General features: G+C 41.0%; 1 protein-coding gene across 2 annotated transcripts in view; it reads right to left on the reverse strand.

Annotated features, from left to right (window-relative positions):
- Positions 1 to 27144, reverse strand: part of RUNX1 (RUNX family transcription factor 1) — a 231683-nt gene that overhangs the window by 22280 nt on the left and 182259 nt on the right. The window contains exon 6 of one of the 2 annotated variants that reach the window (XM_006278424.4): positions 22639 to 22830. The exons of the other annotated variant lie outside the window; for it this stretch is intronic. Within the exon in view, the coding sequence (XP_006278486.1) occupies positions 22639 to 22830 (192 nt within the window). The remainder of the gene's footprint in view (positions 1 to 22638; positions 22831 to 27144) is intronic. 2 annotated transcript variants of the gene reach the window in all.

Below are 27144 nucleotides of genomic sequence, written 5' to 3' on the forward strand. Positions count from 1 at the left end.
CCCCAAGTCAGGGATAGTGATTCCATTAGTTGATTTGAATCACTATCCCTATTTTTTCTACATACCTTGCGGCTTGTGAATGCTGTGATGCTGGGGTGCATGGAGCGTCCCACAGGAGTACAGGGGGGTGGGATGTGCTTGGTGGTGAACCCGGAAGTGGACCAGAACTACTTCTGGGGAGTGTGCTGGGGGCCATCCCTACACCCCCTGGCTCGGCGATCGGCCATGGGGGGACCCCGGGTGCCCCCCCAGACCTAGGAGGCAACAGCTGCCAAGCCAGGGTGCTATGGGGGGGCCCCCCAGCACACTCCCCAGCAGACCTGGAAATGGACCGGAAACGCTTCTGGTCCACTTCCAGGTCTGCTGCCGAGCGCGCTGGGGAGCCCCCCGTACTCCTGTGGGACACTCCAGGTGCCTGAGGATTGCAGCATTCACAAGCCACCTGCTACCTAGAGGTATGTAGAAAAAAATGTTAAGCTGTGTCTTTGTCTGAAACACTGAATCTTTCCGAATCTCTCTGAATCAATTTAGAGGATTCCAATTTGATTCAGAGCGATTAAAGGGTCATCCAATTCGATTCAGATTCGGAGAGTTGGCCACCAAATTGGGATGAATCTCTGCCAAATTGAATCAGGGACTGAAGCTTTGCACAGCCCTAGAAATAACTCCACTATAGGATAGTACTTGCATTGGGCAGTACTAATCTGCAGCGGAGTTAATTAGTTTACTCTGGCCTAATAACTGCATGTGTAGACAGAGACACTTTACTGCAGGCCTAATTAGGCAACTCTGCAGTAAGCATCTCATGTAGATGCCCCCACTGAAATCCATGCTGCCGCAGCTAGCCCACTAATCATAAACAAACTTGCCAGTTTAAAGCTAGGTCAGATATCTCCAAACTATGCTGCTGCCAGTAGTGTCGTGGCAATGTAGATGTAACCACAGTCCCCAAGTTCTTGTTCAGCATCCTACTCACAATACTCTTCGCTCTCCTAGTGACTGCAGGAACATTTTTCTTTTACAAGAAAGGAAAGGCAAGAAAGCCTTACAGGTGTCATCTAGTGCTAGTTTCTAAAATGCAGGTGGGGGGAAGTTACAAGTATGATTTGCAGACTTTAGCATCTCTCATTCTCCTTTCCAAGCACAATGCATTTCATACCTCCATGCAATGCCTGGTCTTACCAGTCTTAGATATGGGTTACTGATAATATGTAGGGCTGACATAGCCACTGTGACATTTTCTTGACTTGTTATAGACAGATTTTACATTTGGGAGCTGGTGTTTGAAAAGACAGTTATGAACTCTCACGTCACAGGGAAATAAATGTTCTCCTATATCTGCATATTTGTTTGAAGAACGTTTAATTTGAGGATGAAAATTCCACAGAGGGATTATTCCCATTGGAAACAAATAGCAGCAAAGGAGGAGAAAGTCTTTACAGACTCCACTGATAAAGGAATGTCTACAGCATGGCCTCAGGTGTCTCAAAGTTTACTCCTGGCTATGCGAACTAATTACACCATATTAAAGTTTTTCAGCCTGCAGATAAACAAAGAATCCCCATCAATCTTTTCTTTCATACCTTCAGTGCTTCTCTCCCCTTTCTCCACATTAAAGCTGCATAAGAAAAAATGGAATCTCTGGAGTTTGCAGTCATTTTATCCACCACAAAACACTGACCTTGATGTGAACTAATTAGGATTGCAATAGATTAATAATACAGCTTGGTAAGGTGGAGTTTTGTCAGTATAAAAGGGGCCTTTGAAGATTACAGTCATTTACACTTTCATGAACTCATCCCTAGTGCTGAGAAGAAAGAATATAGACTAATAAAGTGGAATTCATCTACACACACGGCCAACTCACCCCCTAAACTTGTATTCAGGACAGCAAATGAAATCTACTTGGGTTCTTTTAAATTCTAACACAAATCATGATTAAAAAACTTTTGGTAATAAGCAGACCTCTGATGATCTAAAGACACACTGGTTCATTTTATTGACTTAGAGAAAGTAAATGACATATCAAATACAACCTTCATGCTTTAACAAATGAGGTCACCTTGAGAAAAATGATACCAAGCAGAGCAGTATGAAACATCCCTCCAGAGTGCAGCTTTGATTTACAAGGTGAAGTAAGGTCTTCTTCATGTGAACATATATTTTTAAAAGTGAGATAGACTTAGAATGTAGCTTGGATGTTTTTTAAAACAGATCACTACGAAACTGTTGCTAATTAAAGTACTAAAGTGGGTGACTTTTAAAGAAAAAGGTAGTTATTGAGAACAATATGCAACTCTGCTTTTTTAGGCCATCACATTGGTTTAAAGATGATCTACACTGTTGACATAAAAATGAGTTAAGCCCAGAAATATTTGCTGAAAGACCCAACAAACTGGGCTGCTTGGGGGTGGAGAAGGAGCAGAGGAGGAGGTGGAAGGATTTCATCCAGAAATATGTTTAAAATACCTTTTAAGAGATGTTTTCCTTCCTTTGTGAAATCCTCTGGCACTTCCTGTTTAACTGAAGAATGGATCTTTCTGTAACATTGGGAATATCAGAAATTCCATGCAGCCTATGGCATCAATGAGGTCACAGAAGGATGTATCTTGTGATTCTTCCGTGAATCAGAAAATACCAGAGGATTACACTGAGATGGAAAAGGATTAAAAGGAAGGTGAGTTAAAACCTATTTCTTTGTAGAACTCCTCTCCACAGTTATGCGAGCAGGACTACTCAGTATCCATGCTGGGTTTAGGTCAATTTTACTGTTAACTTTTCAGTTCCCCTTTAGATGCTGTGTTGGCTAACTTCAGATCAGGATAAGACTAAAGCTGAAGGAGAAGACATGTGGCTCTTGAATGTACCATGGGACTTGTACTTCAGCATCACTTTGGAGCTACTGAATTTGCCACCCACAGTTCAGAAAATGAACACATGCAAAATAAGTCATTGCAGAACTCGCATGGCTGCCCAGCATTTTCAGAGAGAGGGTCCTATATGTGGTTTTGAAACTGCAGTTCACACAGCTCCAAAAGACTCCCAGTCATGCAGTCATTAGTAAACTGACTCAAACGGGGGCTTCGGTTGTTTAGCACCTTTCAAAACAAACCACCTAGGCAAGTGATTACATAGATAATTGAGCAGATAACTTTAGGTCCCTAAATTTAAAAATCATGCTTTAATTTTCATTTTGTGTGCTGATTACAATATATATTTAAAATGGATTAAGGAATAAAAATTAATCTAAATATAGCAGGACCAAAAGATAATAATTAATGGAAAAGTTCAGCATAACAAAAAAGATCTTCCTCACTATATATAATTCCAGTTTACTAAAAAAAGGGTTGCAAAATGTTGTAATAGGAAGCCATAACCTTTTTGCACTGGAAATGTAGCTGAGTATATATAACCAAAGCTATTATAAATTCTGTTATTAAGTTGTGTAAGTAGTACACAACTGCCTGTATTAAACTACTGAAAAATTCACTGCAAAAATATTCCAGAGAGCTCAGAAAGTTTTCTGCTTCTCTGGTGCTAGAGTATGTTGATCTGTACTACCTGTGGCTCCAAGTAGGTCAGCCATGTTTTGCTGGGAAATATCAGTAAAATGGCAGCTCTTACCGTTAACAGTTATGGCTGTATTAAAATATTGACAGCTATATCTAACATTTTTTTAGAAACCTTAGTGATCACAATAAAGTCCCTTTGAATGTGATGAGGAGTACAACTGTACATGCAGAATAAGGTCATTGGTGATTATAATTACCCAGGGTCCTTTCCCCTTAAGAAATCAGCAAAAAGCTGAAGGAATCCTGTTATGCAATCAATTCCTTCCTTTATTTAAAGAGATGGTGTCAAGACTGGTTAACCCCAATTTTGATCTCTTGCCCATTTTTCTCTTCACCTGTGTGGAAGGTCCAGTAATTTCTTTATACATGTTTAAGTTTAAAAACAAGTACTTCAGTGTTATTTCTAATGAGAAAAATGAATGGCGTTAGCCAGGCACTTGTCAGTGTCTACAATGGAGGGAAAACAATTTCACGTGGGGAGCTGATTCCATTTTTAAGGCTCCAAAGTGTTATTATAAAGGACAATAAGAACAAAACTGAACAAAGCCACATTGATTTTAAAAATTAATTCAAATAATTACCTAAAACTGCAAAGCAATTGCAAGAAAGTATTTCATTTTCCCTGAAAATAAATTGCTTTCAATTTTTAATTTTTCTGTAAATAATGAAACCTTTCATTGCAGGCTGGCCTGAAATAAATTTGCTTTCTTTATTTTTTTGGAAATGACAGCAACCCAAGGAATCATTAATTTACACAGCTCTAATTTAAATCCCTTTCAAGGAAAGTGGCATATTTTGGCCAACGTGGTCTCAAAATGTTCATCTGGCGACATCTGTAGTTTCTCTGGCAAATTAATTAAATTCATAGTGGATCATTCCTCCCCGATCTCATATTCATTTAGCTAGTCTCAACCTATAGATAAGCTGACAATGAGACACTAAACGGCAAAAACAGACAATTACCCAGGCAAAGGTTTGAAGGATTTGGGCCCTGAGGCAAAATGCTGTTTACTAAAAACTGAAAGCACCATTTGTACTTAGCACCACCAAGTGCGTCTGAACTCAACAGTTCTGGATAGTGGCCACCAGTGGACTCATAGCAAGGTTTATAGGTGTAAGATAACGTCACACCCCTGTCTGCATTTCATCACCAGAGGGCCTTTTCTGTATTTTAAACAAAGGAATGCAAGTACCAACAAAAGTATATTATAACATCTGTCTTTATGTTCACTCATTGCACTGGTTAATCATTTATTTCTATGCTGCAGACCACCCTGTCAAGGTACAGGGACACATCCTCAGCTGATGTCAATCTATATAACTTTATTAAGCCAGTGGAGTTTTGCCAATTGGCATCAGTTGAGAATCTACCTCATAATTTTTTTGTTAACCTTTTATCAAGACTCCTTAAAACTGAGCAGGGTTTCACACCCTATGCCTGTTTGTCTTCTTTTCCTTTAAAAAACCCTTATTAACACAGATATTAGGCCTTTTTTGTGGAAGAGTCCAGAGAGAAGCATTGAGGCAGGGAAGACAGGAAGCCTTTGAGTCATAGTAATTACCACTCCGACACCACTTCCGTGCTTTACTTTACACACTTGTGTCTCCATAGTTAGAGCAATAGAATTTGTGATAATATAGGCAAAAAGCAGTGAAGTCAGGATATAATCCAAGGAGAAAAGAGGTGGTAAGAAAACTGCTGAGTTAGATGAGCTATTTTCCATCTGTACTTGCATGGCCCTAACCTCATAATATCTGCAGAGCTTAATTCACATTAGTGAATGTATACACAATGCATTAATGAAGCAGGGAAGTGCTACTGAGCCTGCTTAACAGATGGAGGTAGTTAGCCACATTAGTCTGAAGTCAGGTAGAAGGCAGGGGAAGATAAGGCAGAGCACCTTAGGGACTAGGGCTAGGGTGAGAACTGCTCTTGCGTCCGGGAAGGAATGGGGAATAAAGACCATGCTTCAGTTTTTCCCTCCCCCACCCCCTACCATCAGTGCTCAGTTGGGGGGTCCAGTGGGGGGGGGGGGTATTTTCTCCCTCCGCCCTAAAGTCTAATATTAAGTCTGGTAACAAGGTAGGAATCCCTTTTCTGCACTAGGCTCAAGGCTGGGGGGACCCTGCCAGGAGCAGGGAATAACCTCTGAGGCTGGGGGACCCAACCAGTCCCAGGTTACAGGGACTGTTCCCGGGGAGGTGGGGCGTTGCAAGGGTTTGGGGTATGAGTGCTGGGCAGTCCATCAAGGATAAGCCCTGCTTGACTGCATTCAGGTATCTTGGGCAGTGGCTGGCAGGCTGGGAGACATGCTCTATTGCTCCCCAGCTACTGGTATAGGCTGCCTTTCTGGTTTAAAAAGTAAATGTCTGTTTACTTGCTTCTTGGTTCAGTCTACGCAGTCTAGACTAACTTGCAATGATTGAATCAATTCAGCCTTTTGACTGTCTGTACTTAGCCTAACTAGTTCAGAGTGGCATGGGACTACTTTGGCAGATCCTAAATCCCCTTCTATTTAGGATCCTTGCTTTCTGCAAATCCACTCATAGCACCTGACAAAATAGGCTGGCACCTACGAAAGCTTATGCCCATCTGAACAAACTTGCCTCTATGGGGCCAGCCTGCCCTGCCTTCTACTTGACAGGTGGGGAACTCAGACATGGAAAGATTAAAGGTATATTTACATGGTCTCACTCCCAAGGCAATAAGCCCTGCCTACTTACACCAGCCCCATGTGCAGCAAGCCTGAAAATGAAGCGATGAAGGCATGTGTGGCACCGTGCCCAAGCGCAGCAGATTGACATATCCCTTGGGCATCCTTCACAGCCTCATTTCTGGGGTTGGCATGCAGAGAATGGGGATGGGTGTGTAGGACCTTTTGCCTCAGTGGCAAGACTGAGTTCTGTGTCACGATAGCATAGATGTGCTCTAAGTGACTTGTGTGAAGCCCCATAGAAAGGAACTGAAACCCATACTCTTTTCATTCCAATCAAGTGCTTTAATCACAGGAATCTCTTTCATTTTAGTCTTCCAGTTGGAAAAAATGCCATCAATAACACCTTCAAACACAAATAAATCTTGGCAGGCCATGGGCCACAATTCCTTGCACACTGCACACCCTCGGCCTATTGAGATGAAAGGTGCCATGGCAGGCACATCATGGAAAGGACCAGGTTTGGGACCAATAACGCTCTGTGGAATGAAGTGTGCCAGAGAACAAATCAGAACCTGAATCTGACATACTTCAATATGCAGCATAAGGATGAGCCAATAATAGGGTCTCCGAAGGACACATCTTCCTAACAAGCCTGAGCAGGGAAACTGGGGCAAGTGGAGAGGAGAAAGGGAGAACAGAGAATGAAAGACTAACTGGGGATAAAAAAGGGCATTCCCCCACTCACCCAAAGGCTGATAGTGAAGGGAAGCCTGCCCATGTTGTACCTTCTCTGTGCCAATAATCAGAGGCTGAAATTTGTCAAAGCTGTCACAGCCAGCCCTGAATTCTCAAGAAATGGAAGCAGCATCAAGGCAGACTAGAGACAAATTAGTAGGAAGGGAGCAATTGTAAATTTTAGTAAGCATGTGACAAACCAGGTAAGTATCTCCTATGTCTAATCCATGGGACATGGTCCTATAAAATCGCTTCTTACACTAGGACTCATGAGGAAGTGAAGCTTTAAACCCAGGACAGCCACAGGGTGCCTGGAGCAGCACTGGCTCTTGCCATGCTGACTGCAGAGGTGTATCAATTGCAGCTGTGGCAATGGCTACTTTTACGTCTCCCCTCACAAAGGCAATGCCAAGGGCTGCTGACCTGGTTTACTGCCCCTGCCCAAGTTACACCTCTGTTTTACTGCCAGGATTAGGTGGTCCTCTTAATGAGCCTAGTTTAAATGCATTTTCCCATAAGGAGAACAGATGATGCTGCATCAAAGCATCAGGAATGTGTCGTGAGAAGAGGCAGCATTTCCTCAGTCCTCCCTTAATTTTGTCTTTGTCTCTAAATGTGAAAAATGAGGAGTATGACAGCTTTTGCTGGAGATGTGTCTAACAAGGCCTTCATTGTCTCAGACAGGTGTGAGATTAGAATTGGTTCAGAGCCAACAAGCCCAGTATCAGAGCCAGCTCTGTGAACTGAAAACGTGCACCAACCATCCAGTAATACCACTGCAGCCAGCCAGAGACTCAACAATTTAAGGCTTAACAAACACACACAACATAAATCAGATGAGGATGTACCAGCCAACCGTCAGTTTCTTGGGCAGATGCCTGCAGACTGTCTGCACAGATCAGACCCTGCCTGTTTGGGTTATTGGAAACATTTTTTTCCTCGTATAAAGATGAGAGGTTGGGTGGAGCTGCTAGTACAGACACATTCACATTTGCCCTATCTTGTCCCAACAGCCTTCTGACAAACGCTGTTTGTGAGGCAGTATTTCTTGTAAAGTCACTTTACTCAAAGCACAGGAGGGAATAAATTACAACTTGGGGAAATGTTTAACGTGCAAATAAAGAATTCACATGTACATACATTACATGTACCTGCCACAGTCATGAAACAAAATCATTCCCTTTCCCTGGGAGTTTATGAGGCTCTAAACATGATCAAACAAGCACAAAAATTAATACAGCTGGGTTTTTTTCACAGATACATTTCCTTCACTTTTCCAGGAAAACCAGTTTTTATACTCTCTTGTCTGCCTGTATCTTGCCTACCTGTTTTGAACTAATCCCTTATCTGTATCTGGCTGTTTCAGGTCACTTACATGACAGGCACAAGCAACATAGGAGCCTCTAGGATATCCAAGTCGCAAACACGCTTAAAAGATTCTCTCTTTTTTTTACACACTGCTGCCATTTTGCAATCAGATGAGAACTCACAGTTGTAGTAAAGGTGTGACCCACAAGAGACCTGCAGAGACTGTTCCTTCATTGCTGGGCCTACACACACACACACACACACACACACACACACACACACACACACACACACACACAGAGTCTAATTTGTCTGATTTCTCTGCTCCAAGTTGTCTTCCAACATCATTTGCTCCATCTTTGTGAAAAAAATTGATTTCTGACACTGTGTAATAAAGGTGTCATACTCAGGAGTCCTGCTAACAGCCTGCTCTATATTTTGGTCTTGGTCTCCTGCCTTCTTACATGCACTACTAACCTTGGCTCTCTGCACCCTGTTTGGCTATGTCCTAAGGTCTGAAACCCTGATTCCCTGGAGACTACTACATGGAATTTTAACAGCAGCCTTGGCCTCCGGCACTCAGTTTCACTGCCCTATATACTACAGCTCCTTCTAGCAATTATTCTCAAATTCTGCTGCTGGGGATCCCTAAACCTCTCAGTTACAACACCCAAGCTCTGAAATCCTGGCTCATTAGCAGCTACAACAGCGCCTCTGAAAGCCTCTGCCCTTCCAGGGAAGTTAATGTGAGTCATGAATGGTTCTTGGGTTTTGTAACATCCATTCGCAGTGCTCTTGGTTCCCCTGTTGAGTGAAAGTCAACAGGCTGGTTGCTATTTCCCCAATTCAGAACTGATTCATATCCTCACCAGTAATAGCTCAGTGCACTCACAGCTGTGGATCTGTGGCCATTTTTCTGTCACACACACCTGTTTGGTTTCATATTTTTGGCTGGACAATTTGAGCCACAGCTGTGAGCAGGCTTTGAAGGGGAGAGAATCAACTTAATGGCTTGGCACGAGGAGAGAGGACTGTGCTTAAAATAAAAAATAAAAGCAAAGAAAAAAGAAAAAAAAAGAAGCCAAAACTGGGTTTAAAAAAGTGTTAGTAGATGCAGACTAAATATGCCAACATGCTAATGTTTTGTGCATATTTCTGTGAAAGCTCCATATATAATTAACACAACGTGATGTATTTAACACCCTAACAACCTGTTTGGGATTGCTTTAACGTTCATGACAGAGGTTTTCACCCTTATAATGTACTGCAGCTACATGCATTCCTTGGTGATATTATTGTCCACCATCTAATATTGGGCCTGAAACTGCAAGCACTGTGGCATATAACTTTGATCATTTATGTAGTCTCATTATTGTCTAAGGATATGTCTATATGGCTTCAAGCAAAGCCATGCAGAGCTACCCTGTGCTAACTCAGCGTGGGCTAGCCCCAGAGCCAGAAGCAATATTCTGTGAATAAAGTTACTCATGTGGTTAAGCCTGTTGGATAGGGCCCACATTTTGGAATGAGGATGTTTAAAATAAAATATATTTCAATATCTATAAGGAACTCCTGGATAACTTGGACAGAGACCACTGAAATCAACTTCAATGATACATTTATTAGTCTAGTTGTAAGTTATATTGTGCTAATAAAGAATAGATTTGGTCAAAATGCTGTTACTTTTTACAATTTTCCCTGACAATGCAACAAACCAGATAAAATGAGAGCTTATAACACCTTCTGTCAATTAAAAAACTTAGTAGTGAATATAGCCATGATCAAATGACATTATCCTAGTTTTATTTTTCTCTCCAAGAAGCTAAGAGAACCTATAACTGTACAAGGCAGATTTAAAAGTGCTGACAATTCTAATTGTTCACAACAGCAAAAAGTTTAAAACAGTGTGGTTAAAATTTTCAGAAGTGACCACTGACCTATTCCCATTACTGAGGGCTCAACTGATGACTTTACAAGTGATTTTTTCTGGGGGCAAATTATTGAAACTTTCTGAAATCCAGAGCCTTGTCTCCAGGTCTCAAGTTGGGCATCAAAAAATTGAAGCACTCCGAATCACTAATCACGACTGAAAATCATGGCTAGCACAGATAAAATGAAAAAAACCCTGTTGAAGGAGACACAGAAGAGTGATTTCCATAGTGACAGAAATCAAGTATATCAATACATTTACCACTATACCATTGCTTGACTGTTATCTTTGAGAAGGGGTGGATTGGAAGAAGTGTGGTAAGACTGTGATGATAACTGTCTTGCTCTTCCCCATGCAATCTGCTGTTAGGCACAATTTATCTCATCACATTTTTTTCTCTGCACGTAACACATCCTCTATTTCCTCATGCACTGCATAATTTATAGAATACACTGGAAACCTCCAGTGATGTGCAGACGTCAATGATTTGCATGGCTGCAGTAGTGTACCTATATATAGGAATTTAGTACTTAGTGAATTCACTGAGCCATGCAAACACTTGCAACCATTACAGAAGATGTGCTCCACCCAACATCTTCTTAAGGACACACCTGCTGATGCTTTGTGTTCAGCAAAAAAAAAAACAAGGCATAAAACACATCCATAAAAAGGAGAGAAAGTGAAACTCCTATTTACATGGAAAAAGAATGATCAACTGTATTGAACTAGGCAGACAACATGAATCTCTTCTTACTAGGTGAAATTCAGCCTTGTGCAGAGAGCCAGGACAGGATCCTCCAAATGCTAATCTTTAAAGTACAAGGGTTATGGCTTGTGAGTAGAAAGGTAGTTATTGCACCTTTCCTGTGCTCTGGGTGATATGCTAGCTCCAAAATAGTATTGTGTGGAGTTTTAATTGTCGGGGGAAACATGGAAGGGTGGACTGATTGGACTGCAACTCTAACACAGTGGCTAGGAACAGAAATTACACATTAACCAGCATAAGGGATCAGAAATCAGTTCAAATCTGTAATACAATGGACTTTCAGTGCATATAAACTGCTTTCAAAGTGGCTGAAACTGGTTTAAGATAAACCTGGATAGATGTAGTATCAGACTGAAATGATTTAGGTTAAATTGGATTACAGAACTTCTGTCCCAGATGCCCTCCACATTCAAGTTAGATCACAGTCTCCCAGCATCCCAGGATGATTTGCACTGTCCCCACAACCTCGGCCCCACCCTCAGGGTGAGTGGGCTAGTTTTGGCCCAAGTTGTCAGCTGCATCTGAGCAGGGAGATGTGCTCTAGCACCCCCTGGCTTCTGGCCTGGGCCACTACAGGCATGTGGAGGCATTTCTGGACTCAAAAGTGAATGTCTGTTCACTTGCTTATCAGTCAATCTATGCAGTTTAGACTAAACTGTGAAGATTAAATTGATTCAGCCTCAGGCTTTTTGACTGTCTGTACTTAGCTAGTAGGGTGTGAAATGACGAGGTTGCTAGTTTCACTCACAGCTGTATGAGGTACCTGTGGGTTTGGGAAGCTGACTTTACTCTCAGCTTTACTCTCCACCTATCTATATCTATATCCTGCTATATCTATATCTATATATATAGCTATCCTTTGACATATATATATATACACACATATATATACATATATATATATGTACATACATATATATATATATATGTCATAAATCATATAGATGGTATAGATATGATTTCAGCAGTTCAGAGGGAAGCTATAGAAAATCATCAGGAAAGAAAACCAAAATATATATCCTGCTTATTATTTGTCGGATGGCATCCCTATGCCAGGAGGTGCTAATTTGATTCTGTAGTTTTTGGTTTTCTTTCCTGATGATTTTGTATAGCTTCCCTCTGGACTGCTGAAATGGCACCTGTGCCCTGGAAATCATATCTATATCACAGATATTATTTATGACATATGATTTTATGATTCATGACATCGGTAAATAAAACTAACAAAACATAAATAAGAGCTCCTTACCTTGAAAACAAACACCAGCTGGAACCTGCTTATTATTTGTTAGATGGCATCCCTATAATTACATATATCTAGAGAGAGACACATGACTATATAAATATATATATGTGTATGTATGTAAGTATATGTGTGTGTGTGTGTATATATATAGATGTATAATAAAGTTCAGTTACAAATGGAGTGGTGTATGTGTATGGGTATGTGTGTATACCGGTATATAATCATATATATAACACACACCCACACACATACATACAAATATGTCATAAATCACATATATATGATTTCCAGGGTGCAGCTGCAATTTCAGCAGTTTAGAGGGAAGCTATACAATATCATCAGGAAAGCAAATAAAAAAATACAGAATCAAATCAGCAACCCCAGGCATAGAGATGCCATCTGACAAATAATAAGCAGGTTCCAGCGAGTGTTTGTTTTTAGGGTAAGGAGCTCTTATTTATGTTTTGTTTGTTTTATTTACCATAGAGTGTTATTTGAGCTCTGGTATCAAACATATGGTGTTCTGCCAAGGAAAGGATTAAAGGACAAAATTCTATGGAAAGAAACTGGATTTGTCAGTAAGAGACTAAGAGATTTTATTTACCAGAGTTTTGCAATCAGCACTTCTAATCTTCTTCACAATTGGGCTATTCAGAGGCCAAGAATATGCTTCAAGGGCCAGCAAAGAATAATTCAAATGGTGTGGGTATAGGACTCAAATGTGAAAATGCAATGAAATAGGCATCCACTTGTCAGTGTCTGAAATCCAGGATAGTAAGTGCACCTGCTTCTTTGGCAGGCAGATATTTTTGCTTTCAGCAAGTTTGGCCTGCTGATGTGAAAGGTGAGCTTGGAGGAGTGGTGGTGGAAGAGAAAAGAGCTGGCATCCCAGAATCAGGGTTTCTAGTGAAAAAATGGACATAACTAATCTGAATGGCAAATATTAAGTTTAATTATATGATACCCTAACTTAAAAAATAATTGCATTAAAAGCTTAATCCTGTAAGATACTGGGAAATCTCAACTCCCAGTGAAATCAGGGGGAATAAGGGGTGCTCAGAATCTCCCTGGACTCCAGCCTCAGGTTATTTTGGCACTGTTGTCAGGGAACAGTGCTAAGGAAGCAAGAAGTCAATCTGATTAATTTAACCTCTTCTCTGTTGAAAATGGAAAGCAACAACAGCAGAGGACAGCAAAAAAGTGGAACATTCCAGGCCAGTAGCACTGCTGTAAATCCAGGATACTTCCACTGATATATTTTTGAGAAAGGCTGCTGCCCTGCAGTTGGGTGTACTCTGTGGAGCTCTACCAGATATTGAAGACCTTGTTTCATTGCCCTGTCATGCCCCAAGTGAGGCTGAGGTGAGTAAATTGTGTGGCTTGGAGGGAAAAGTCAAAGCGCATGAAGTGATGACAGGTAAAACACACTGGACATCTGTGATGAATTCCCACTGCTGTGAAATGAAAAAGTCTTCCCCTTAACAAGCAAAGTGAGAGATTTACATGTCTGGCATCAAAATCTGTTGAGTTGGCTCTAGTTTGTTCTGGCAGTGCTGGTGTTAGACAGCTGATTGAACCTGTATCTGAAATGAGATTTCTTCAAACAGCTGCAGAATACTAGGCAGTCCAAGTGACAGCAAAAAATCCATGAGGAGTTTGCAGGCAGCAATTTTATCTTATTACAGAGCTCTCATAAGGCAAAGAGTTGGGGGAATCCCCAACCAGTTTTCTGGCCATAAGAAGAACTGCAACCTTGATTGATTTGACTCAGTGAACCCACAAGATAAGGAACAAAACACAGAAACAAAAGATGTAGGACTGGAGGAGACCTTTTGAGTCATACAGATCAGGCCCTTGCTCTCATCACATAATTAAGAACCTACCCAAACTGCAGTGAGACAAAGGGATTTTTGTGGGCTGCTCACAGCATGCAAAGCCAATTTCATGGCCCTGTTGCGGTGAGCCCTGCGTCCCTACTGCTGATTGACTGAGGGGCTCTGGCAGCCCCGCCCCTCGCTGCTGATTTGCCAATCACTCATCTTCAGATTGAAGCATTGCTGCAGCATTACACCTGGGTTCTTAAAGTTGTCACTGAAATCCTTTTGCTTTCCTGACTGGTACCTTCATTGAGCCTATGTCACTAGCTCAGCTTCCCAGTAGCTCTCTCTCAAACCATGTGCTCTATGGCTGCAGGGATTGCTGTGCTTTCTTTGTATTCCAATAAGCTTTTATTTCTGGGGGTGATTCCAAGCAAAATAGTGAGAAAACCTATTTTTTGCAGTTTCTGTGAAAATCATGAAACCACTATTTAAGTAGGTCCCTACATATTATATTGTTCATAAACTTATCCAGTTCCATCTTAGAACTAGTTATTTCCATCACTGTTTTGTTTTCATGAAGTTTTTGCACAACCTAGCTGCTCTGATGGTTACCAACCTTCTGATTTCCCAGCTGAATTTATTCATGGCCAGTTTACACTCATTTGCTCTCATGTCAACATCACTTTTCAACTTAAATACAGCAAAAGCTCCGCTATCCGGCACTCACGGGAAATAGGGGGTGCTGGATAACCAAATGTGCCGGTTATCTGAGAGGCGTCTTTGCCTGGTCGGACAAAGACTCCCTTCCTGTTGCATCCAGCATGTCCACAGCTCAGATTAACTATGCTGCCCCTCCCACCCCTCTCCTGGTGTCAGGGTGCTGGGGGAAAGGGAGGGGGGATCTGTGCAGGCTGCTTTCCCCCGGGCTGTGGGATTCGACAAAACCAGAAGTCCCACTTCCAGTTTCCCTTTTGCCATGTCAACTGGTGTCAACCAGCATGCCGGTTAATACAGCATGCCAGTTAATGAAGTGCTGGTTAATGCGGCTTTTACTGTAGCTTTCTTTCCTTCCTGGTGTTCACCACCCTGATGTATTCACAGAGAGCAATCATATCTCTTCTCAGCTTTTGTTTTAGTCGGATGTACAGCCTTTTTTAATCCCCTACTGTGAGGCACCCTCTCTATTTCCCTAGCCACCTTAAAAGCCCTTCTCTGCACCTGTTCCAGTTTGAGTTCATCTTTCCTGAACACGAGAGACTAGAATTGCATACAGTATCTCAAATGAGTGTCATGTACAGTAGCATGAATACTTTCATAATTTTATTATAAACAGTTTGCACGTTATATTCTAGGATGTGGTCTCTTCGGCTAGAGACAGACATTCAAAAAGCCTGAGCCTGAATTGATTCAATCTTTGCAGGTTAGTCTAACCTGGCTACACTGAATTACTTTGTAACTGCACAGACATCCCAGAAATACAGGCACATGTCTACAGTGGCTCAGGCTAGAAACTGGGGGGTGCTAGAGCAGCCCTCTCTTCCCTTGCACAGAGATGAATTGGGGGTGGGGCATGGCCAGGCAGGATTAGGGACTGGTTTCTCCCCTCTTTGAATGATAACAGAGAATTTACCAGCCCTGTTATCAGCATTTATCACCCCATCAGAAAACAAACAGTCTCTCTCATTCGTTCAAACTCTTCTTAAACAAAGAAGGAATGGAGGGACATTAACAGCTGAGCTTTGATTACCTCCAAAAAGCCCTAAGCCACCACTGCTGTCTGCCACAGCATGGACCGTAGCCAGCATGTGGTCTGCTGAGGTGTCCGTGTAAGGCAGAGGAGATGGGGGATCCCTGCTTAGCCGGGAGTGGGGAGAGGAGAGGGAAAGCAGGAGGAAACCAGGCAGACCCTGCTGTGTCTGCAGTCTCTGCTCAAGCTGCAGCCAGGGAGCAGAGGAGAGGGGTCAGCCCTGCTGTGGAGCAGAGAGCCCTGCCCAGCCTGAGAGCATGTTGGGATGCTGTGGGACTCTGATTTAACTTAAACCAGCAAAGGGTCTGGGACAGACATTGCATAAACCGGTTTGACCCAAATCAGTTAAGTCTGATACTACATTCAACCAGGTTTATCTCAAACCAGTTTCAGCCATTTTCAAACTGGTTGAATATCTGGCACTGAATATCTGTTCTGTTATAGGTTTAAACCGGTTTCTGATCCCTTAAACCATTTACATGTAATGTCTGTCCCTAGCCTTCCTGACAGGGTGAGATTTTTGGTCAGTAAGAGAGAAAGTGAGGTAAGAAGGTCCAGTTAGAGGGGAATTCTGATACCAAATAAAGGGAATTTCATTGAACTTTTCTTGCTTGTGAGAGACTTCCTGATTCTGAGAGACGTGGCATGTGATATGTCATGAAAGAGCTGGTAGAAATGCTCTTAATAACACCAATTTGGGATCTTTAAAATTAATATTTAGATAGGACTCAAATAGTGACTGGAAATTTAAAACAACAGACACGTATCCTGCCGCAAGGTGGCTAATTTTACACATGGCACAATGCGTAGTGAGAATAAAAAATGATACAAAGAAGAGGGCCAAGAGAGTGGAAAGCATGAATAAAAATCTTATATACTTCAGTTTGGTATACACCCATTTTGCATGTGGCTGCACTGTATTGATTTTGAATATTATCATTTTTCTTTTCTCTTCTCATATGCTCTACTATCTCTCTCAGACTTTCTTGTAGGAACAGATGTAGCCCTTCTAGAAATGGGAAGAAGCATATAATTGATCTCATTTAGATTATGTTTTTGAGCAGGTTATCAAAAATGCCTTCCAGTTTGGTCAGCAATTTTAATTCTGATTGCAAATGGGAGCATTTGTGTCCACAAAACTGAAAGATGAATTAGGGTCCTTTTAAAAATCCAACTCATACTATGCTAGTAAGTGTCTGGGAAGCAGAGTGAAACCATTTTCTAGACTAGGGTTCTATTGATTCTAATGAAAGAAGAATTGTGCGTGAGCTAGTATTGCTCTAGTAATAGTATGCTCACCTCTTCTTACAAGAGCTGTTTTGTGACAATAAATAAATAGGAAAAGGAGTTTGCTACTGTAGACAAACTGCTGAGATTATTTATATCAATGTCTAAAAAAAAATCATCCGATCAGCACTAAATGTGACAAAGAAACACATTGTCTTCTCAGGAAAAAGAAAGGAAAAAAAAAGATTTTCCTCTTTCACAGTCCTTTTCTATTAGAGCCAGTCAGGATTTTTTCAAAGATGCAGTTTTCACTGGAAAATGCCAACGCATGGAAACCAAAATGCTTTGCAAAAATGTCTCCATTTTGAAAACTTAGAAACAACAAGGCAGGTTTCCATGCCGTTGGGAAGACAAGGCTGCCAGGGCCTACATCTCTGGAGCAGCCTTAGCCGCAGTCCTTCTGCACCTCCTAGAGTGCTTAAGCCTCTTCCCAGCATTACAGGAAGAAAGAAGAGAATGGGAGAAGTGGAAGAGCTTTCCTTTTGCTCACTCGATGGGAGGCAGGAGCAGAATTACGCTGAGCTGCATGGCTCTGCTCCCTCCTTTTCTCCTGGGAGAATATTATTGGCTTCTCAAGGAAGTGTGGGGTAGCTCCTGCCTCTTATAGAAATCCTAATTGGCTGCTCTATACCAGGAAGCAGGCAAGCCAATTAGGTTTTCCCCAGGCAACACTAAAAATGTGGACTCTTCAAGTGATCTGGCTCCCTTTTCCAAACTTTTACTTTCCAGGCTGGTAATCAGTACACTTTAAGCACTGTTATCCCCACAGCTGGACTGCCCCAAGGCTGAGGCCTGAGGAAGCCCTGGCAAGTTGTTTATTGACACTGACATGATTGTCCTGACCTCACTGCTGCACCACTGAAAACCAGGCGTGAAACTGACCACTCCACTAGCGTTCTACTAGCCAGTGGTGACCAGCAACGAATCTGACATGAATCGTGTTAAATCCAGTTATCAATATACAATGTATACCTTAAATATCTTGGGGTGCCTATTTTGCTTTGGAAACACCATATGGCTATTCAAACGAAAGCATTTTGATATTCCTTTACCAAGCTACACTCTTGTTCTAAACACAAACAATGGAAGGAAATGTACAATGTCAGAAAGAGAGGGAGACAAATGCTTACCCAAAGAGAACACTCTTAGATAAAGATATGTATTTTTAAATATTTTACAATGAAAAGGGAGTTTTGTTCCCTGATCTATAGGGTCTGTCTGTCAACATCTACTGTAAGAGATCACTGCATCAATTAGGATTCTTTTAAGTGCCTTAAAAATTACATTTTATTCTAAAGCCAGTGACATTCTTAGCTGTGAGACTGCCAGATTGTTCTGAAACACTGCCTTATGAACACTTTTAACATTATTAACCTATGACCTATCAAGCTGATTTAAAAGTGGAAATATTAAAATCTGGACAGGGTAGAGTTGTAATAGGAGCAAAGCCATTTAAATTCATCGTGCTTACACATACCCCTTGATTCCACTACGCTGTTTCTTTGGTTCATGGGAACCCTGATAAACACAGTCTGTTTTCAATAGAACAAGATTATGAAAGTATGGACCTTGAAATGTCTCTTAAACAAACCATATTGCACCTGGGAGAAGACAAAAGGCTGAATTGTAACAGAATAATCTGTTTTAATGTGTTCTACTCATCCAAAGAGTTGATCTTTAAATAATTTACTCTGTTCTGTTACAGAGGTACTGTTGATTAGAGATCTGTCATTGTTTTTTAAAACTCTTGTTTCCAGCAATTTTAAACTTAGCCATAAAAATACTGTCTGAGCTGAAACTTAATGTATGAGGTTACAAATTAGGAAAAAAAAGAATACAAAAGAAATTAAAAACCAAGGTGAGATCTAAAACTGTAAAAAGAATCATATGTGTAGCTTTAACTGTTTATAATAATTATTTGCTTTTTAAAACAGGGCAATAGTTTTAATGTATATTTTAGACGTGTGAAAAATAAACCTCAAATACAGAAACATTGCTTTAGCTAATTTGACAAAAATCAAACAATGAACTTATTTCATTTTAAATGTAAGTAAATATCTTGGGATAATGTTCCTTCCCCCTCACTTCAGAAATTACTTACGGTGTTTGCTGTGCATTGATTCAACATTAATGGTTGCACAGAAACAACTCCTTGGTCTGATGATCTACAAATTTGGAAATATTTATACTGGCTCTGGCAAGCAATTATATGGGAACCAGGTAATTCATATTTTTAAAACTCTCTAGTTATATATCTACCTGCTCTAGTCAACGTTATCCACAGCAAACTCTAGTTATATATTTACATGGGTCCAGATTGACACTGGAGGAAATTCCACTATAAAAATATATATTTTAAATGATGTACAAGCCCCTTGTCTAAACTCTCAGAAGCTACACTTAAGCCACAATTCTCTCCCTCCCAACTATTTTCATTCTATCAATCTTTCTTCATTTTGCACAAAGAAAGGGGTGAGTTAGGGCTCAAGTGTTATTTGGATTTTGAGTCTTAACTGAGTTGCTTTGCTTGTGTTAGTTTAGGTCAAATCCTTCACATTATATGCCTTCACAAGGCAATCTTTCAATTTCAAACATGTGTGATGTGGTAGAGGCTCCCCCCACCCTTTTGTCTGTGAACTGGTATGGTTAGATCTTTTAAATGAACAGGTGTACTTTCCCCCTGCTTGTGATATGAAAGAAGCATAAAACTCGATTATAGCAATTTATGGTCTCCTGACTTGCATGGACTTGTATCCACGACACAAGTAGCTTTATGCTCAAATTCAAGACCTGATAAAATAGGAAGTTAAAATTATCTTCAGTCCTTTTATACATGAAAACCTCAACAAATAAACAGTGGTTTAGTGGCATGGCAACCTGCCCCTTTTAAATCCACAAACTAGTCTGGGATGTCTATTTTGAGTGAGTTTTGTTTAAAAAAAGGATAATCAGGCTCTGATGAATAGAAGAGTAGCCTGTGATTCAGACTGGGGTGAATATAGTGAAGTTTAACACTGCCAATTAGAAACAAGCACTGTAGATGTTCATGTCTCCTGCTTACAAAAAACCTTGTGCTTTCTCCATTCATTAGGTTACAAAAGGCGTTTGAAGGTGCAAATATTTACACATTGGCACAGAAATAATATAGAAGGTGTCATAGGTATTTAATTCCTGTCGAACTATATTTTGCAATTTTATGATGTTTATTAAAAAAGGCCCAAACCTGGGCTTCTTAAATAGAGTACAGCAGCTCAACCTGACAACCATTCTTCAAAAACTGAAGTAAAGCTTTAAGGTTCTGCTACTCATTTTCACTAAGGCTCCTTTGCACCGTTGTGCCGGTGTAGCCCTAAAATGATGTGGCCTATAAATTAAAAGGGGGTCTTAACATAAATAGCTCTAAATCTTTGACTGAAAGAAACTTTAGTTATAGCCTTTTTTTCCTGTTGGTAGCTGCCAGTCTCAACAAGCTTAGATTATGACTAGGGTAATACACAAATTTCACAAGGAGAAAGCAGTCTGGTAATTTAAACAGAGACAATCAGTAAAGAAACATTAACAGCTCAATTGTTGTCATTTTCTAAGCTACTCCACTGAAGCTACAGATAAAATATCTTATTTTAAGAAAGAAATATCTTATTTTAAGAAAGGAAACAGAGCAATGTTCTGTGTATATTTCTGGAGGTAGCAGCCTGGAGTTGGGTGAAAGACATTGCTCTGAAGTTGTAAAACTAAAGATTTTTAAAACATAGAGGGGAACTGGGTGTTAAACCTGATACTCTGCAAAGCATATAGTGTTCCAAAGTAGTTGAAGAATGCAAGTCTGCTACTAACACCTCCACCCACGTAGCTGCTGACTTCAGAATAGCAATAAAGATGCATCCATTTTCTTTTATAGCAACATAACTGTATGCCCAAGAAATTACATTTTCTTTACTCTCCAAACTAGAAACTATGCAAGATGACTGTCAAAAGCACTGAGATACATAGAAACAGCTTCTCTCATCAGGTAACTAGGGAAGCTGTGTGGTCTTTGAACTTTTCTGCATGCTGCTTTTTGAAGTGCAATATGCTATTGAAAGTTGATTTATTTCAGTGACTGACATACTTCTCAATAACAGTCAGATTCTGTATATACTAAAGTCAATAGGGGATTTGCAACTGACTTCAATGAGCCCAGGATTAGACCTTGAAAGACATGACAGGTAACAGGCCATTCTGTTATGGAAATAATAACTTCATTTAAGCTTAGTGCAAACTACCCTGATTTTAAAAATAGAACACTAAAGAAAAACTATTAACTCAAAACCATTACAATATTCAAAACATCATGATAGAAACTTGATCAAAGCTATTTCATTCTAACTGGAAGAAGTGCAATTCCATGAAGCAACAGGTTTCACTAAGTTAAATACCACCATTTACCCTGATTTTAAAGGTATTTTTCTTTTTATGCATCTGAATGTTTTATAACTGTGCTAAATACACATTGGGTGCATCTAAACGAGATGCTTAACTGTGCATTAGCATAGTTTACTGAGAAGTAAGCATGTGCGTCCAAACGTGCACATACTTGTTATTCAGTAAACCTCCCCAATCCCGACTAAATTTGCTACCTGCAAATGCAAGTAGCAAATTTACGCAAGGTTAGTAATGGTAGAGTACTGCTCGTGTAGATGCCTAAAAATCTGTTCCTGATCAGCCATCTACCAGGGGGCAAGAGATAGCCCCCTGCCCCTGGGAGCTGCCTGCTGCCAGGGTGGGCTCTGCCACAGAAGGCTGGGTGGGGACTATGTCCCCCTGACCTGGCAGAAGGGAACTCCAAGCCCTCTGCTCTGAGACTGTGATTGGGGAGCAGGGGGCTGGGAGACCCTTATCTCCCAGCACCAGCTCTGTGACCATCTCTCAGCTCCCCTTCCGCATTGCAAAATTACAATGAAAATAAAATGTATGGAATAAACTTTTGTTTTGTCACAATATTTACTCTTACTGCCAGTATTGAGTAGCTATTTCTTTGCTCTAATTGGTTATCTTTACTGAACAATAGGTTCTGAAGTTTCTCTTTGTGTATGGTTCCTTAGGCAAAAACCACTCGGAGCTTTATTTCTCCTACACAGATGCCCATAATTAAATGACTGAACGCATCTACATATATAAAAAGGTACTGGAATAATGTAGCTTGTTAAAGATCAAAGATTTAGGGTATTACATTTGACATTAACGCATTTAACATTAACACAGGGCACCACACTGTCATTAAGAAAGACAGAACTTCATAGATTTTAAAAGTAGTGCTATTTTAGTATTTATCTAAACTTTACAAATCATTTCTGGAAATAGCATTGCCAAAGCTATTATTTTCCAATAGAAGCATTGACCTGGCTGCTTATGTTTGCTGCCCTGCAATTGTATCTGTTGTCCTGCCTCTCATGCATCTGATCACCAAAGTAACATGAACGATATTTGTGCTTTCATTATGAAAGGTCACTTGGTACTGCAGACTATGTTGATCAGCACTAAGGACCAACAGGTGGTTTCTTCAATGGAGGGGAAGGGTTTCAGGTACTTACCCTGAATTTGACTCTGAGGCTGAGGGTTAAAAGCAGTGGCGTGGTTCAAGGAAGCTCGTGGATTAGGTGTGGGGGCTGGGTGATGTGGGCTGACCCTCATGGCTGTGCGACGCAACTGCTCCAGTTCACTCAGACGCTCTGAAAAGGACAAGCTCCCAGGCTTTGTCTGCTCATCTAGTTTCTGACGATGTCCTATTGTGGGAGGGGGGAAAAAGATCAGAAAATCTCACTGATGTATGAAGTTTGTTGACTTTTTGCCGATCCAGTGGCATTGTATCTAACTGGCTAGCAGCTATCTGCAATGGAACTGAGAGGATTGCTCTGTAAACACAACCAAATCAGTGACAAGGCAGCCTAACTCCTGTGAGATGTGGAGTACTCTCAAAACACATCCACTAAAAGTTGCTCTGCCCTATTATTGAATGTTGGGGGAAAAATAGAGCGTTTGAGAAAGTGAATAAAAAATGTTGTTCCATCTTCCACATGTTAAATCTGGATTTCATCAGTTCATCAAGAATTCAACCCCTCAATCATGTTGTGATCAGAAAGGTTCAAGAATGCTGCAAAAACCCAATAAATCACACTGATGTCATACTAAGAGCCTTAAGGAACTTATCTGTTAAAAAAGAAAGAAGAATGGAATATAAGAAATACTACTTAACGACATGAAACTTAATGCGGGTAAAAGCCTCTTTTACTTATGTCTGGCATTTCTGCTGTGCCTTGCAGAAGAATGCTCTGCAGGGTAACGCTGACTTTTCCATTATTATCTTGTTTGATGTAAGCTACCGCATAGTGAACTCAGACTACGGACAAGTGAATGCATACCCTGGGATATTTTACATAGGTGTTGTACATTGATGTAAATTACACTGGGATCAGGAACAGCCAGAGGTGCAGCTATCCCAGGGTTATCTCACACAGTAGATGGCTATTACTGGGCCATACTGCTAGGTAGTGGGGAAGTAGGGAACAGCTGGACTTGCATAGCCTCCACTAATATAACTTTATACCTTGATTCTTTGAGGGGGGGTTATGTCTCCACCAGATTGGGCAAGTTTACTCTCAGTTGCATTATCTGATTACTTTGGTGTGCACATTTTGTTTGTCAGATGCCATTACATGGCAGTCTCAGGGGAGGCTCTTTCAGCACTTCTGCTAAAGTTTTGTTGCTATGCTATGAAGGTTGCAGTGAATGGCAGGTGGGGAGAGGAAAAGGCATCTCTTTTCTCGTCACCTTTGTCTATTTGATTCTAAATATGTATGAGTAAGTTCGCATTTGAACTACCACATCCAAAGTGCCTGACATCCTGTTGTTGGGCTGAAATAAAAGATTCTGAGTCAGTGGCCTGGCTGACAGTTACCAAGCCTCTACCAGATAGGTGTTCAGTGAAATAATCTGGAATGTGCTGAAGGTCTCAGACCAGTTCTTAGCCTTACACAGTCAAAAAGTCTTTCCTGCCCAAGTGCAGGGGGGCTGGACCTGATGATCTGTAAGGTCCCTTCCAGCCCCTAACAACTATGAAACTATGAAAACGTCCAGTGCATTTCTATTTTAGTTGGAGATTTTCTTGCTCAGAGACTGCAGGATTGAGCCCACAGTTAAGAGTCACAGAAAAGGGATCAAACTTGACTAGGTACAAAGAATGTTCTATCCTTTCACACTTAAAGGCAGTTCCCTCCAACTCAGGGGTGAGAAAGAGATAGGGAGGGGACTGTGAAAAAGCTGATACTGGACCCGTCCATTTTGTAGGTCTTTTACTCTACTGATTTACTGGAAACTTTTATAGAGTAGTAGCTCTTTTCCAGGGTTCTCTGCTTTTGTTCTTTATTTTGTCCCCCCAACGCCACTTACATTCCTACCCCTTTTTTATTTACTCTCCCTGCCCTCCCCCAAGTAATCAGATGACCTTTGAGTCTCTTTTGCCCTCTCCCTCTTATATAGTGGGCCATAGTCATTCCTGGGTAAGATCCACTTTGGACCTCTGTTGCAGAAGTGAAATAGATTGGCAACTTTCACTTTTCCATCTGCCTTGAAACAGGGGATATTATCTATGGTTGTCTACTGAACCTCCTTCTTTGGTTCCCATTTGACCTCCCTCCCTTCACTACTGCTTTGTCTGAGATAGTTGTCTTCTGTTTATTCCTTTGCGATTCCTTCTCTCTCCTGAGGGGGTAGTCATTGCTGTTTCTGTGGTGAGGCCTCTGAAGTCACTGCTCCCTTCCTTAGGAGTTATATAGGCTAGCATGTCACATGACCACAACATTAATTAAAATAACCCACAATAGCCAATTTTGCTTTCTCTTTGATTGTGCAATATATAAACATTCAGCTATACCAATTCTGCACCAGAGACATGTTACTAAATAAGAAGAAAATCCTCCCTGCAAAGTTCCGTTATGTTCTCTCCCCTACAGAGCACTCTTTCATGAAGCTCCAATAACACTTTAATCAAGATATAGGAGCCATTTTTTTTCTTCATTCTAAGGGGAAAATGTATACTTAGAAGCAGTTCCTAGTAGCTGCATTTTTAAAATTAAATTTTATAACTCATATTCTGGTTCCAAATCTCAGCCTTTCTTCCTGCAGCCAGACCTTTTGGCACAGCCCACTGTCTCAGATTTCACACTGTGCTATAAATTATCCCAAGAAGTGAAAAAAAAAGTCAAAAGATATATTATATAGCAATGATTTTATCATTAATGAGACCCATTAGAGCTCTTCACCCCATCAAAAAAAAACACTTTCATCTGACACTTCGGTAGTTCAAATGTGACTTTCTTTCATTTGTCAGCAATTCAAATTTGATTCAATCCTTCAGCTCAGGACACTTTACTTGATTGCAAACACACAGGGTACATCCTATAGGAGACATTTACTGCAGTGTTGCCCGATTAGCTCTGTAGTAAACGTCTCAGCATCTACACTCACAGTGCTATTAGGACAGAGTAAACTAATATACTGTTGTAGGTTAGTACTTGTAAACACAAGTACTATCCTAGGGCAGGTCTTACTATGTAGCAATGTACATGTAGATGCTGACTGGGCTGGCTGGGGCATGAGGATGCTTCACTATGGGGGCTTCCTGCTGATTAGCCCTGTGCTGGAGCACCCTTGAGCACCTGTACATGTGCAGTGAGGCTATTGTGACACACTGTAATTACAATGTGCTGGAGCAGACTCGATTAATTGAGTCTGTTGGAGTGTGGTAATTACTGGGCTCCAGCAAATGCCAGCATCTCATGTATCAGCATTCCTGTGCTGAAAAATGGTGGCAGGGCACTTTAACTAAAACTCGTTCAAACTGATACATGAGATGGTCTGGGAGCTTTAAGTAGAGTGGTTCTTGGAGCTGCTCTAATTAAAGCGCCTTCCCTCCCCCACTCCCGGAGCCCCAGGCCTCAGTCAGCTCCTCTGCGGCATACTAAGCTAGGTCAGAGCAGCTTCAAGCTGGCAGGCTGATCTCTACCATCCCCCAACTCCCTGCCAGCCAGGGCTGCTCCAACCCAGCTCAATGTGCTGCAGTCTTGGGCACACGTTCAAATGCGGCGTCCAGAAGCAATAAACTTTGGCACGATATGCACCGGAATGTATTGCTGCATATTAATTGTATGTGTAGACACACCCACAGAGTCACACCAACTGTGTATATATGTTAAATGCCTCAGACCTTCTGCATACTGTAAGGATCCATCTGCTGAACTGATGGTCCCAGAACCAGGATTCAGTATAGCCCTTTTCAAGTCTATTACCACAAAAGAAATTATTCTAAACCAGAAATTCCATTTAAATAATTTGTGCTTTTAATGTAGTGCATCTATACAATGTTTCAATGGTTGACCCTCCTTTGTGTGCCTAGGTGCTACTTTCATGGCATCATGAATTTCCTGTGTCTGGTATGGAAACTAAAGGCCTGGCTGTATAACCCTTATCAGAGTAAAGGAGGTTGTATTTTAGGCAGCTCTGATTGGTCCAAGTGAAAAACCTGGAAGAAGCACAGCCATTTTCATATGTAGAGTGTCCCTTGAATAAATGACAATTAACTCAAATTAGCCCAACCTGTCCCAAGAGAAATCCAACTTTTGTTTTAGTAGGCAAACAGACCCGCCGTAGTCAAGAGGACCAGGGCTGCATTGAAGCTGGTGAGGCATCAATACTTCACTGCCACCAGTTCTGGTAGCTGGAGTTCTTTACACCCATACTCATAATCAGGTCTCAGTTCAAAATTAAACATGCCACCAAGACAGTGGTTTCTTTGAAGGCTACTTGATGAGAACAATGGATTTAAAGGGGATGGTTTGAACAAGGGCTTTTGAAAATTCCACTGATGTAAATACAATTTAAAACAACTGCTATGTCCCTCTGGCTCTGTCTTGAAGAAACACTGGCATTTGTGGTAGCTTCCATGCCAGACACAGGACATTTGTAATGGGATCTGTGGAAAAGCACTCCAGAGGTCACTTGTATCAGATGTTGTATCAAAAATCATAATTTTTTTACTTAGC

Source organism: Alligator mississippiensis, chromosome 1 (assembly GCF_030867095.1).
Source record: "Alligator mississippiensis isolate rAllMis1 chromosome 1, rAllMis1, whole genome shotgun sequence".
NCBI lineage: Eukaryota > Metazoa > Chordata > Crocodylia > Alligatoridae > Alligator > Alligator mississippiensis.